General features: G+C 34.0%; 1 protein-coding gene across 5 annotated transcripts in view; it reads right to left on the reverse strand.

Moving 5' to 3' along the window:
- Window positions 1-16,277, reverse strand: part of LOC149783122 (uncharacterized) — a 113,499-nt gene that overhangs the window by 25,875 nt on the left and 71,347 nt on the right. For all 5 annotated transcript variants that reach the window (XR_016413553.1, XM_089931343.1, XM_089931341.1 and 2 more), the window contains 4 exons: window positions 15,604-15,765; window positions 11,937-12,065; window positions 7,079-7,193; window positions 5,273-5,422 (listed from right to left, as the gene is read on the reverse strand). Coding sequence is in view for 4 of the 5 variants with exons in the window: in XM_089931343.1 (XP_089787469.1) it covers window positions 5,273-5,422; window positions 7,079-7,193; window positions 11,937-12,065; window positions 15,604-15,765 (556 nt within the window). In the remaining variant the exon portion in view is untranslated. The remainder of the gene's footprint in view (window positions 1-5,272; window positions 5,423-7,078; window positions 7,194-11,936; window positions 12,066-15,603; window positions 15,766-16,277) is intronic.

Here is a 16,277-nt window from a genome sequence, read left to right on the forward strand (position 1 = left end):
GCAAGATAATGATAGTTGGATATATGACTTGTACGTATGTATGATAATGATAGTCTGATATATGACTTGTATGTATGATAATGATAGTCGGATATATGACTTGTATGTATGATAATGATAGTCGGATATATGACTTGTATTTGCATGATAATGATAGTCTGATATATGACTTGTATGTATGATAATGATAGTCGGATATATGACTTGTATGTATGATAATGATAGTCTGATATATGACTTGTATGTATGATAATGATAGTCGGATATATGACTTGTATGTATGATAATGATAGTCTGATATATGACTTGTATGTATGATAATGATAGTCGGATATATGACTTGTATTTGCATGATAATGATAGTCTGATATATGACTTGTATGCAAGATAATGATAGTTGGATATATGACTTGTACGTATGTATGATAATGATAGTCTGATATATGACTTGTATGTATGATAATGATAGTCGGATATATGACTTGTATGTATGATAATGATAGTCTGATATATGACTTGTATGTATGATAATGATAGTCGGATATATGACTTGTATGTATGATAATGATAGTCTGATATATGACTTGTATGTATGATAATGATAGTCGGATATATGACTTGTATTTGCATGATAATGATAGTCTGATATATGACTTGTATGCAAGATAATGATAGTTGGATATATGACTTGTACGTATGTATGATAATGATAGTCTGATATATGACTTGTATGTATGATAATGATAGTCGGATATATGACTTGTATGTATGATAATGATAGTCTGATATATGACTTGTATGTATGATAATGATAGTCGGATATATGACTTGTATGTATGATAATGATAGTCTGATATATGACTTATATGTATGATAATGATAGTCGGATATATGACTTGTATTTGCATGATAATGATAGTCTGATATATGACTTGTATGCAAGATAATGATAGTTGGATATATGACTTGTACGTATGTATGATAATGATAGTCTGATATATGACTTGTATGTATGATAATGATAGTCGGATATATGACTTGTATGTATGATAATGATAGTCGGATATATGACTTGTATTTGCATGATAATGATAGTCTGATATATGACTTGTATGCAAGATAATGATAGTTGGATATATGACTTGTACGTATGTATGATAATGATAGTCTGATATATGACTTGTATGTATGATAATGATAGTCGGATATATGACTTGTATGTATGATAATGACAGTCTGATATATGACTTGTATGTATGATAATGATAGTCTGATATATGACTTGTATGTATGATAATGATAGTCGGATATATGACTTGTATGTATGATAATGACAGTCTGATATATGACTTGTATGTATGATAATGATAGTCGGATATATGACTTGTATGTATGATAATGATAGTCTGATATATGACTTGTATGTATGATAATGATAGTCGGATATATGACTTGTATGTATGATAATGACAGTCTGATATATGACTTGTATGTATGATAATGATAGTCGGATATATGACTTGTATGTATGATAATGACAGTCTGATATATGACTTGTATGTATGATAATGATAGTCTGATATATGACTTGTATGTATGATAATGATAGTCTGATATATGACTTGTATGTATGATAATGACAGTCTGATATATGACTTGTATGTATGATAATGATAGTCTGATATATGACTTGTATGTATGATAATGATAGTCGGATATATGACATGTATGTATGATAATGATAGTCTGATTTATGACTTGTATGTATGATAATGATAGTCGGATATATGACTTGTATGTATGATAATGATAGTCTGATATATGACTTGTATGTATGATAATGATAGTTGGATATATGACTTGTATGTATGATAATGATAGTCGGATATATGACTTATATGGATGATAATGATAGTCGGATATATGACTTGTACGTATGTATGATAATGATAGTCTGATATATGACTTGTATGTATGATAATGATAGTCGGATATATGACTTGTATGTATGATAATGATAGTCGGATATATGACTTATATGTATGATAATGATAGTTGGATATATGACTTGTACGTATGTATGATAATGATAGTCTGATATATGACTTGTATGTATGATAATGATAGTCGGATATATGACTTGTATGTATGATAATGATAGTCTGATATATGACTTATATGTATGATAATGATAGTCTGATATATGACTTGTGTGTATGATAATGATAGTCGGATATATGACTTGTATGTATGATAATGATAGTCTGATATATGACTTGTATGTATGATAATGATAGTCTGATATATGACTTGTATGTATGATAATGATAGTTGGATATATGACTTATATGTATGATAATGATAGTCTGATATATGACTTGTGTGTATGATAATGATAGTCGGATATATGACTTGTATGTTTGATAATGATAGTTTGATATATGACTTGTATGTATGATAATGATAGTCTGATATATGACTTGTATTTGTATGATAATGATAGTCTGATATATGACATGTATGATGATAATAGTCTGATATATGATTTGTATGATAATAATAGTCTGATATATGATTTGTATGTATGTATGATAATGATAGTTTGATATATGATAATGACAGTCTGATAAATGACTTGTATGTATGATAGTCTGATATATGACTTGTATATATGTATAATAGTTTGATATATGACTTGCATGTATGATAATGACAGTCTGATATATGACTTGTATGCATGATAATGAGAGTCTGATATAAGCCTTGTATGTATGATAGTCTGATATATGACTTGCATGTATATATGATAATGATAGTCTGATGATAAACTTTGTACACTGTAAATCCCACTTTGAAAACTCAAATCTCCTGTTTGATAACATGACAGCATCAGTATTTCAGGCCATGTGTTCTCAAAAACATTTTCACAAAGAAACTTAAGCTCAGGATCAAAACTTTGAAAATAAATATGACAATTCTTGTACCCCTACATTATAACACTTCTTGTACCCCTACATTATGACACTTCTTGTACACCTACATTACGACACTTCTTGTACACCTACATTATGCCACTTCTTGTACCTCTACATTATGACACTTCTTGTACACCTACATTATGACACTTCTTGTACACCTACATTATAACACTTCTTGTACACCTACATTATGACACTTCTTGTACACCTACATTAAGACACTTCTTGTACACCTACAATATGACACTTCTTGTACACCTACATTAAGACACTTCTTCTACACCTACATTATGACACTTCTTGTACACCTACATTATGACACTTCTTCTACACCTACATTATGATACTTCTTGTACACCTACATTATGACACTTCTTCTACACCTACATTATGATACTTCTTGTACACCTAAAATATGACACCTGTACACCTACATTATGACACTTCTTGTACACCTACATTATGACACTTCTTCTACACCTACATTATGATACTTCTTGTACACCTAAAATATGACACTTGTACACCTACATTATGACACTTCTTGTACACCTACATTATGACACTTCTTCTACACCTACATTATGATACTTCTTGTACACCTACATTATGACACTTCTTCTACACCTACATTATGATACTTCTTGTACACCTAAAATATGACACCTGTACACCTACATTATGACACTTCTTGTACACCTACATTATGACACTTCTTCTACACCTACATTATGATACTTCTTGTACACCTAAAATATGACACTTGTACACCTACATTATGACACTTCTTGTACACCTACATTATGACACTTCTTGTACACCTACATTATGACACTTCTTGTACACCTACATTATGACACTTCTTGTACACCTACATTATGACACTTCTTCTACACCTACATTATGACACTTTTTGTACACCTACATTATGACACTTCTTGTACACCTACATTGTGACACTTCTTGTACACCTACATTATGATACTTCTTGTACACCTACGTTATGGAAACTGGCATTCTAACAGAGAAAAGCCAAGTCAAGAAAAATGTTAAAGTTCTGTTATTCTAATTTATTTTAATGTAGTAGACTCTCAAACCTCTGGGACTTTCAGTTTGAATGTCTCCAATGATGTCATAGCACTGATATTGAATGCTGCTTTTTTTAAATTAAAAATATTCAACACATTTTGTATTTTCAGGCTGTGCACTTGTTTGCCTTTTATCTTTGTTTTGTATGCCATTTTATACTGTACATAATGACCCCACGCTTCTAGTTCAAACTATTTAAAAACTGGGCTTATATGGGTAGATTACATGTATGACATCTCTTTATGGGTTACATACACCTGAAACCTTGTAACACAACTTATATATCTCAAAATTCCTCCTCTCCAATGCTGTCTGAGATGATGGTAGTAGTGAACCCGTCAAGCTGACCTTTGTTTTACTCAGATCAAAACATGGTTTACTGGTTCATACAGATTCATACTGACCTCAACAAAGGCCAATAAACATATACTACCTACATCATAATGTATGTATGTATGTATGTATGTAAAATGTATGTATGTACACATAATGTATGTGTGTGTATATATATATATATATATATATATATATATATATATATATATACACACATATATATCTCCAGCTTGAAAAGATATAAGAATTAAATTTGTATTCATTTTAAGCTGACTGTATCCATGTTTGTCCTAGCTGTGTTTTACTGTATTTGTTGCCATCCTACTTTTGTCTTATTTGCTGGTCATTTTGCTACAAGACAGAAGTCCAAGTCTTCTGTTGATAAATAAAATAACATAACTTTTGATACTATCAAATAAAGTTACCCTGAATCTGTGAAGGGATCTCCTCAGAGGAAATCAATCCATACATAACCTTTGATACTATCAAATAAAGTTACCCTGAATCTGTGAAGGGATCTCCTCAGAGGAAATCAATCCATACATAACCTTTGATACTATCAAATAAAGTTACCCTGAATCTGTGAAGGGATCTCCTCAGAGGAAATCAATCCATGCATAACCTTTGATACTATCAAATAAAGTTACCTTGAATCTGTGAAGGGATCTCCTCAGAGGAAATCAATCCATACATAACCTTTGATACTATCAAATAAAGTTACCTTGAATCTGTGAAGGGATCTCCTCAGAGGAAATCAATCCATACATAACCTTTGATACTATCAAATAAAGTTACCCTGAATCTGTGAAGGGATCTCCTCAGAGGAAATCAATCCATACATAACCTTTGATACTATCAAATAAAGTTACCTTGAATCTGTGAAGGGATCTCCTCAGAGGAAATCAATCCATATATAACCTTGAGTTCATTAAAATTTGGGGAGGTGTAGGTTACACTTTTATATGCCGAGGACAAAAGTGGCTTCTCTGCTTTGTTGATGTCTGTTGGTTCATAAAAAACTGAAGAAGAAAAACAAGATACACTAAGACAAATATGATTTACCATCTTTTGTCTATTTTTCATAAACTTTTCACCACATACAAGTCATGCTTGTTATTTGCCAATTCAATTTATGTGCTTTCATTAATAATACAGATAAAATATTCAATATAATATTCAATTTATGCCACTGAAGTTAGTATGCCATTGCCTGTACCATGTGCTGTGACTTGTACACAGCAATTAATTATTATATGTATTAACTTGTTTGAAAATTATGCATAAATAACCATTACTTAAAAACTCTGAGGAATAATTAGCCAAAGAACTTCCTTAATTTACAGGCATCCTATGTGAAAAACTGCTTCTGATAAACATCGATTTTCGAAAACCTTTAATTAGGAATTTTATATCTAAATTGGAAAAATCAATAGTATTTGATACTGGCATTGGAAATGGGACCAATTTTGGCCCCCAGAAAGGTTCAGAAAAAATCAGTGTTTACATTGGTGGGCATCAATTTACAAAAATGAGACATTTTTGTCACAACATAAATATATGGATTGGGAAGACTGTCCTAATGAATGGATATTGTTTTTGTGCCCTTACATTCAACATCTGTAGAAATCACAAAATCCATAAAACTATGAAATCACTGCATTTTTGTCTTTGAACTGTACTTACAGTATATACTCACTTATAGTTGTGTCCAGTTCCAAACATCCTAGACCCTGATCTGATACCAAATAATGCAGCACCAAATCAGGGTCTATGTTGTTTGTTCTACTGATACCAAATAATGCAGCACCAAATCAGGGTCTATGTTGTTTGTTCTACTGATACCAAATAATGCAGCACCAAATCAGGGTCTATGCTGTTTGTTCTACTGATACCAAACTGCAGAGATCCAGATCTGAGAGCATATTAAGCAACTGCAGATCAAAGTCAATGTAGTTTCCAGTTGGTTTTGGCTTGTATGCCAGTACATAGGGTAATGCACATCTTGTGCTGAAAGATGTTGTTTTATTGTTTTAACAGTAACTGGAACACATTAATGGTTACATCATGTCAAGGAAATGGTAGCTAAATGCCCTTCGCATGATACACCAAGGCAGCTGACCCAGGATGGCTTGACCCAGGATGGCTTGGTCAGGTATCGAACCTGCAACCCTATGATCACACTCTGTTAGCCTATCAATTAAGTAATTGCAAATTCCTGTTTTAAAGAAATATATCTAGCTGGACTGTTGCAGTACATCAAAATGGGACCCAATGTGTTTTAAATTTCAAAAAAAACCTAACATGGAGAAATATTTCATATCTACTTCATGTAAATATCTGGCTGAAACACCACCATCACTCTTGACTTTTCCTTTTTTCTATTCCTATGGAGAACTGAAATAAACAATAACATTTTATAAAGGATAAATGACCACCATGATTATTAATCATTTACTGTCAATGTTTAAAAACACTATCTTTTTCTGCCTCCAAACACACAAGATTTGGTAGTGAGTAACCAAAGAGGGTTTCTTTCGGTGCCTAATGGGTGAAGAACCAACTCCATACAGAAAAAAGTTGAAGTGAATTTTGATGGCCATATCAAAGTACAGAAAAGAACTTTTTCTTAAGGCAGGCCATTTTTTCTTGAGATGTCTCATAAAAAAGCAACATACCAGGTACCTTGCTATGTCCACACAGATCACTGACATATTGTATGGAATCTGGTGAGATATTTCCATCAATGCATACTAACGGAGCTTCAATGAAGTTCTTTTCAAACTTTGATAACTGAAACAAGGAAACAAAACTCAGATGGAACTTGTATTTACCTGAACTTACAAAAATAAAAGATGTTATACATAAACACTGGAAAAAGGATACATATTACTGTAAACTGCATGCAGTACTCCATTCAAGTGCTATTCATGGAAGTCATAAAGTATAGTGCCTCACAGTGAGATGACCATAATGCATTTAATTCTATTGAAAAATAACGTGTGATCCATGACCATTTTCTGTATAGTAGGGCAGTTGTTTTCACTAATAAAGGAATGTATAAAAAAATAATTTTGGGGGATCTTGTTTCTCAGAATACTCATCTCATCAGATTAACATAAGCTAAAATATTCTTCCCTACCTCTAAATCCATACCTTCTAAAAGAAATAGAAAATGTCTTTCCATCCATAAATCAATGAAGCTATTGGAAGTAACTCCTATGCATGATCTCCCCTTGCTTCCTGCAAGATGGCTACCTGTATCCCAGATTCTTAAAAGCTTAAGCATAGAAAAACCTAAAACAGCATACTCACATCTGTAGGGAAGGGTTGGAACAACTGATAGAAAAGTGATCAGGTAAGTATTCTTGATGAAACATAATTCGGTAAAATATTTCCTTTCTCCATTAAATACATGACCCAATCACATAAACATTAGGACAATATACAGATGAGGCTGAAATAAATGACCACCCACATCACCCATTTATGACCTTTACTGCAAGGATAAACTTTTCCTAACAATCAAAGATTATGCATAAACATTCACAGAAAGGAGACTGCACACCTGGTTTTTACCTTACTTGCAAAAGTTTCAAAGGAGAATCCAAAGATAACTATGAGGCCATTCCTGGGCCTGGGCCTGAAGTTAAACTGTCATGAATGGTGTGTAATAACTGTATGAGCAACCCAGTGAGATTTCGCTCTCTCTCCTTTCTAAGGTCATGTGCTATAAATATAAGCTGGAAAACACAGACAGGGCATGCCGGTCATCTGATATGAATTTAGGTATTACCTTCAGGCTCATAGATACTGTTTATATTTTGTGAGCTGAGAGTCTAAGCTCATCCTGAGAGAATTCAGAAAATGCCAATCAGGTCTTGCTTTCCGATCTTAATCCGAGGAAACAGCCTCTAATTTGCATTGCAACAATTCTAGATGTGCCACAGATAGTAGGTCCTGCACCTTTGTCTCTCTCAAAAGGTTGATTGCGGAGAGTTGGCAAATAGTTATTTTCTGATTCCCTGTAATTGGTGACCATTCTTAGAGACAAACCTGGCTGCATAATTAGAATGGCTGCATGTAATTTGGATCCCTGGACAGTAAATACAGCTCACACCCTGCATGCAGAAACTAGTGCTATAAGAAAGCAAGTCTTATCTTATAACTCCTTCAAGCTGATGATAGAGCTTACACACAGATGAGTTGAGCTATGTCAAGACAAGGTTTCATTTGGGGGAACAAAGTGAACGAGTGGAGCATGGTGAGGTCAAAATTATAAACAACACATTAGAAAGATCTTTGCTGCAGCCAATATTATTCCTTCCAAGATTTATCAACATGTCCAAAATCATGTGTGTGTGTGTGTGATTTGGATTTTTAACATAGCTTTCACCGGATCAGTCCAAAGTCATGTAGCTGTATCCCTTGGTCATGATAAGGGTTAACATTTCGTCCTCAGAAAAGAAAAAAAGAAATCAGCTAACCAGGAGATAGAGACTAAGAGTGGTGTTATGTCTTAAACATGAAAACACCACGTGAAAATGCACTTTCTAAGTGTCAAGATCCTCACCAAAATTTAAGTGCAGAATGGGTTTTCATGCAAAGCATCCCGGACAAGATTCAGGCATTAAAGAGAAGTTTCTCTTGACATGACTGGAATAGTGACCATCTAAATTATCTGTGTAACTTAGTGGGGGAGGGGTTCCTATGACTTTCTTGGGTAAATCTGTCCTGAGATAAAGCAGACTGTTGACCCTGGATCTGTCCCATCAGAAACAGGCAATTAAACTATTTTTCAAGCCTTGCACATTATCTGGGATCAGTTTTGGTTTTCAAAGTACATGACAGGAGAGAAAGTGTGGCATCATTTCAGTGACCATATGATTGACAGGGCATCAATGACCTAAGGCTCTTGATCCAGGAATGCTGAGATGAAGTTGGGCAGTTTGAGTATCACCTTGTCCAGCAACAGTTGGTAGCAGGAAGGACGAATAATTATTTATATACAGTAGTCACTGTCATCAATCTTTACATTTCTAATGAACAATGTATCATAATAATTATTTATCTACAGCAGTCACTGTTACCAGTCTATACATTTCTAGTGAACAATGTATCATAATAATTATTTATATAAAGTAGTCACTGTTACCAGTCTATACATTTCTAGTGAACAATGTATCATAATAATTATTTATATAAAGTAGTCACTGTCACCAAGCTTTACATTTCTAGTGAACAATGTATCATAATAATTATTTATCTACAGCAGTCACTGTTACCAGTCTATACATTTCTAGTGAATAATGTTATCATAATAATTATTTACATAAAGTAGTCACTGTTGCCAGTCTATACATTTCTAGTGAACAATGTATCATAATAATTATTTATATAAAGTAGTCACTGTCACCAATCTTTACATTTCTAGGGAACAATGTTATCATAATAATTATTTATATAAAGTAGTCACTGTTACCAATCCTTACATTTCTAGTGAACAATGTATCATAATAATTATTTTTATACAGTATTCACTGTCACCAATCTTTACATTTCTAGTGAACATTGTATCATAATAATTATTTTGATAAAGTAGTCACTGTTACCAATCTTTACATTTCTAGTGAATAATGTATCATAATAATTATTTATCTACAGCAGTCATTGTTACCAGTCTATACATTTCTAGTTAACAATGTATCATAATAATTATTTATATAAAGTAGTCACTGTTACCAGTCTATACATTTCTAGTGAACAATGTATCATAATGATTATTTATATAAAGTAGTCACTGTCACCAATCTTTACATTTCTAGCGAACAATGTTATCATAATAATTATTTATATAAAGTAGTCACTGTCACCAATCTTTACATTTCTAGTGAACATTGTATCATAATAATTATTTTGATAAAGTAGTCACTGTTACCAATCTTTACATTTCTAGTGAACAATGTATCATAATAATTATTTATCTACAGTAGTCATTGTTACCAGTCTATACATTTCTAGTGAACAATGCATCATAGTAATTATTTCTATAAAATAGTCATTGTTACCAATCTTTATATTTCTAATAATAATAATAATAAGGACTTTGTATAGCACCTAATCTTTAGAAGCTCTAAGCGCTTTTCAACATTAGATAACATCTAAAAGATAAAAATGATATGATTACAAAAAACAAACACCATGAAATTAGAAAACAAAAAACATGCTGAAAATACTGAAGGTAGGAAACATTATTAGGTCTTTAAGTTTGTTCTTGCAGTCGAAATAAGTGAGTTTTAAGAGCACTCTTCAATGGGATCACTGAGTCTTTGTGTCTAAGTTCAGTGGGCAATTCATTCCATGTTCCTGGGCCCTGGTATGCAAAAGAACGCTGTCCATATGACTTTGTTTTCATAGTGGGAATAATGAGTATACGATTGTCAGAAAAGGAGCATAGGTATCTTGCTGGTGTGTACACATGGGTGAAGTCAGATAGGTATGTTGGACTGGAGTCCGTTAGTGAAACGTAGCACACAGAACAAATTTTGTCTTTGATTCTGGATCGAATGGATAGCCAGTGTAGGGTACAGAGCAGCGGGGAGGTGTGCCCTGATCGTGGTACTCTTAGTATGATCAGAGCAGCTGTGTTTTGACCTTTTCTAAGTTTCTGGAGTAGATATTGAGATGAATCAGACAGAATTGAGTTACAATAGTCCAGTCATGAAAGTACTAATTAACACACAAGTGTTTTAGTGGCATCAACTTAAAGATATTTGTGAATGGAGCGTCTCAGCTCAAGATATGCAGCCTTGCATATGTTCATGACATGTTGGTGTAATGTGAGACTACTGTCCAGAGTAACACCTAGGTTTTGTACTGGCTGTGTGAATTTAATGTTGGTGTTGCTGATATTTATTGTTTGAGGCAAAATATGGAAATAAGAAAGTATCTGTGTTGTGATCAGAATGTATCATAATAATTATTTATATAAAGTAGTCACTGTTACCAATCTACACATTTAACTTAGCATTATAATTATTGATGTACAGTAGTTACTTGTTATAAAGTGCCTCATTACAATGCTATCTCTGATATAACACTGGTATGGTCATGGATCCAAATGAACTGCATGAATTACATTATTCCATATAATGCACCCTAGTATAACACAAATTCTCCTATATCACTGTCATGGCTACTCACAAAAGAATAATGCTAAGGAATCAACCCAACTGTGAATATTAGGGATCTTGACATGCCATCATGTAATGAACTTGCAGATCTGGGTCTATGCTCTTAGCTTTACATCATAAGAACAAACATCTTATATTCTGATATACTGGCATATTATGATCTGGATGTTGCTTGTAGTTCAGGGGATGCTATGCAAGAGCAAACAAAGTAAAAGAAAGACAGAATCAACAAAACTGCTGACACTCAACACATGCTAATCTGACAATAACTTGTGGCATACAATGGCATGTGTCAATATAGGTGTTATTACATTTGTCAAACATGAACGCATCAGTTACTTACATATTTAGGTGTGATATGGGAGTGTATGTCCATGTCACCAATTCCAAACACTAGTTCTCCGGACTCCCTCATTATGGCACAGTAAGTTGCTGTAGAAATATCATCTACTTGGACCACTCCAGACAAGTCCTAAATGGAACGAAAATTTCACAGCAAACGAAGAACAGAGAGAAAGACAATTTTTTTAAAATCTTTTTTTTCTCCACACAATATTATTAAGACTTAGTTAACAATCTAATGTAGATATATGTGACATAAAGGGCAGGAATATATTTTTTGCCATATTGGGAAGGCTATCTTTTGGCCATACAAAAACAAAATTGTCCCCCAAAGTTTTAAGCACAATAGTAAATAGAGATTTGTACAGATGGATCATGCATACTCAACTGTCATGAGAAAGACAATCTGATTGTTATCAATTAAATGTAAGTGCAAACTGCACAAATCACACCATCTGAACCACTGAAACTATTTAATAAAGAGACAGTGGATATGCATAAAATTTGGCAATATCTTGTCTACATTATACGGCATCAAGAAATGTGTATGCTTTACCAGCAATGACTGTGATCTTTGCCTAACTTATTCATGTGTACATCACAGCTCTTTGCATTCCAAGCAAAATATTCTCACGACAGATGAAACAGTATTTATATTTACATGTCTGTCAGGCTGTCACTCATGACAGATGAAACAGTATTTATATTTACATGGTCTGTCAGGTTGTCACTCATGACAGATGAAACAGTATTTATATTTACATGGTCTGTCAGGTTGTCACTCATGACAGATGAAACAGTATTTATATTTACGTGGTCTGTCAGATTATCACTCATGACAGATGAAACAGTATTTATATTTTCATGGTCTGTCAGGTTGTCACTCATGACAGATGAAACAGTATTTATATTTACATGGTCTGTCAGCTTGTCACTCATGACAGATGAAACAGTATTTATATTTACATGGTCTGTCAGCTTGTCACTCATGACAGATGAAACAGTATTTATATTTACATGTCTGTCAGCTTGTCACTCATGACAGATGAAACAGTATTTATATTTACATGTCTGTCAGGTTGTCACTCATGATAGATGAAACAGTATTTATATTTACATGTCTGTCACTCATGACTAGTATAATGATCTTACAAGACACTTGAAAAGTATGCAGCACATTGTAAATGAGAAATCGTCACATAATGTGCCTAAAGTAACACAAATGTTTGTAATACCAACATCAGTAGACAGTGTCACTAAAGCTGAGGTTCTGTTTGCTAACTTTGTGGCAAAGCATAATTTACCATTCTTGGTTGCTGATCATTTTAGTGAGCTATGTAAGGTTATGTTTCCTGACTTGCAAATTGCTCATACATTTTGCTGCAAAAGAGCTAAGGTAACAAACATTGTTAACAATGCACTGGGTCCAATGTATGACAATTAAGTAACTTTACTACGCAAGGAAAACCCTTTCTCAGAGATGATAAGTCTAATGACAGTGGTGATGAAAAGTGTGTAGCAATTCTTGTACAGGTGTTTAACAGTGACATTCACAGAGTGACAACCAAATTCAAGGCTATGCCCATTTGCAATATTGGAACTGGTGAAAACCTTTCCAACTGTCTTCAATAAGTCTTATCAAACAGACAGATTCCATGGAAGAACCTAGTAGTGTTTAGCAGTGACAATGCAAATGTAATGGTTGGAAAGAAACATTCTGTCCTCTCCAGAGTTCGTGAACAGCAACCAAATGTAATCGACTTTGGGTGTATCTGCCATTTGTATGGTTTGAAGACATCGGCAGTCCCAGCTAAAGAACTTCTGGTCAACACCAACTATCACTTCACTTAAAGTTCTAAGTGTAGAGAGGGGTATAAAGAATTCCTAGAGTTTACCAACACTGAGGAATACAAACTGGTCAAACATTGTAGCACAAGGTGGCTGTCACTCCAGAAATGCATTGCCTGCCTCCTTCAACAGTGGCCAGCTCTTCAATCATATTTTCACAGCCATGAAGATGCTGTGAAGACAGGGAGTAGACTGAAGAGATCTGTGGAGAACCTTAAAAACCCTGATATGAAACTGATGTACCACTTTCTTCTATACATCATTGAACCACTGAATGAATTTAACACCATGATCCTGGCTGGTGATGCTATGGTGGGATACCTCATGTGGAAATGAAACAAATTCTAGGGAAATTCATGGAAAAGTTTGTGAAGACGAGTGTTATCACTGCAACAGCCAGCATTACGGAGGTCAACATTATGTCACCAGAAAACCAGCATGACAACTCTTTGTTTGCAGTGGGTATAGAAGCCAGATGTTTTGTTCACAACAAACGAGGTGACATTTCTCCAACCCAGCTGAGCTCCTTCTTTAGGAGTGTTAGGTCCTTCTATGAGGAAGTTACAGCAAAGATGCTAGCCAAATTTCCATTTAATGACCAGACCCCTGGTTACCTGAATCCTGAGAGATTGGAGATTTCAGTAGAAGCTTTGCTTCAATTGAGTGACAGACTGGTTACAGCAACTGACAAAGGTCAACTTGAAGTTGAGTTCAGGGACTTCCACGTCTCCCCGGCCTCAGACCTGCCCAGTTTCACTCAGGGAGAAACACCATTGGATATCTTCTGGGTAGACATGAGAAAAGTTTCCACACCCTTGAAGAAGCCCAGATTCCCAAATCTAGTGATGCTCTCTATGGCAGCACTCAGCTTGCCACAGTAATTCACACCTTGAGTACTGTTTCAGCATGTTGAGAAAGATTCAGACTGACCACCATGGAAATTTATGTGGAAAAACTGTCATCACCAATACTGTGTAGGATAAATGCAAAGTGTGACTGTTTTGAGTTCAGACTGTCAAATGATTTTTATGTCACTGCAAAAGAAGCTTCTATACAAAACTGAAAGACAACCAACACATGTTGAAAATAAACTGTTTGATTGAGTGTCTGAGGTTCCAGTGTGTCATTATTTTTTTAAACACAGTGATTCTTGTGAAGATTCTTCAATTATTTTTTGTGAGATTAAGAAAATAACATAACAAAGTTAATAAAGTACAGTAACTATTATTCATTATAGTTATTTTACTTAGTTGTGGTACAATCTGCATTTTTGTGTTTAAACTTATGAGAAAAATAATCGTTATGCTAATCTCCCTGATTTAGACCCAATCTCCCTGATTTTAAACACAAATCTCCCTGATTTGGTTCCAACAAACTTGGCATCTATGCAATTTCACTTTGTATTCTAGGGAGATAAATTATTTGTTAAATTTTACAAAGCTTGTTGTCTTTCACTCTTTTCTGTTACTTATTTTAAGATCACAGACTCATAACGATATATATATATATATATATATATATATATATATATATATATATATATATATATATATAACGTGCAAACTTACACTGACAAAATCATTCTATAGCTATAGGCCCTGAATTCTTCTTCACCATAGAAGGTCTACAGTTCATTACATACTTTCAATTCGAGGGTAAAGCGATGGACCTTTATTTACAGACTAATAAAGACATACCATGTGCAAGCAGAAAACTTGTAAGCCTCCAGATAAGTCCTTCCCAAAAGCTGTGAAAAACAATAGGTCCATACCAAGCCTGGCTACAACGTGACAGATTTGCATGCAGTAAATATTATATACCATATGTTGGCAGTAAGCTCTGTATGCCTCCAGATGAGAGTCCCTCCCAACAGCTGACAAAAACAATGGATCCATATCAAGCCTTGTTAGACAGTCTGCAAGGTTCCTTCCCACCCCTCCAAAAGATTGTTGAACAATGCCCGAATATGTAGCTCCATTTGCCTGAAATGGGGTTGAATAAATCAGATAGCACATATCATTTAGGAAGTAAGTATACTGTATACTCTCTATTTAATACCCCCACTCAAATTAATGCCCCCTCACCCCTGTTTTAAGAGCAAAACATTTATAAGCTAGAGTGTGAGACCTGTTTTTCTGTACCTATCTTTTTCAGATCCACGACTGCAACAAAATGTTGCAGGAGTCTCAGTTGAACACACTGTTGCAATGTATATATCAACCTATAAATTATTAAATTCACAGGCACACATTTAGTGTTAAGCATGACACAATAGTTGGGTGACAAGATCAAAGATGTTACCCGTGTGGCAAGTTTAATGACTTTAGTTGGGTGCTAAGTTCAAAGACTTGACAGCCCCGCTTTGACTAGCTGCTGACTGGGAAAATGTGTCATCAATTGATCATTTATACATTGCTGATATTTACAATTAGTGAATCAAGTGGCAGATTACATGTGGTCATAGAGTTTATGAAAAGAACAACTTTAGCTTTAA

This window comes from Sinohyriopsis cumingii, chromosome 14 (assembly GCF_028554795.1).
Source record: "Sinohyriopsis cumingii isolate HCF-2022 chromosome 14, ASM2855479v2, whole genome shotgun sequence".
NCBI lineage: Eukaryota > Metazoa > Mollusca > Bivalvia > Unionida > Unionidae > Sinohyriopsis > Sinohyriopsis cumingii.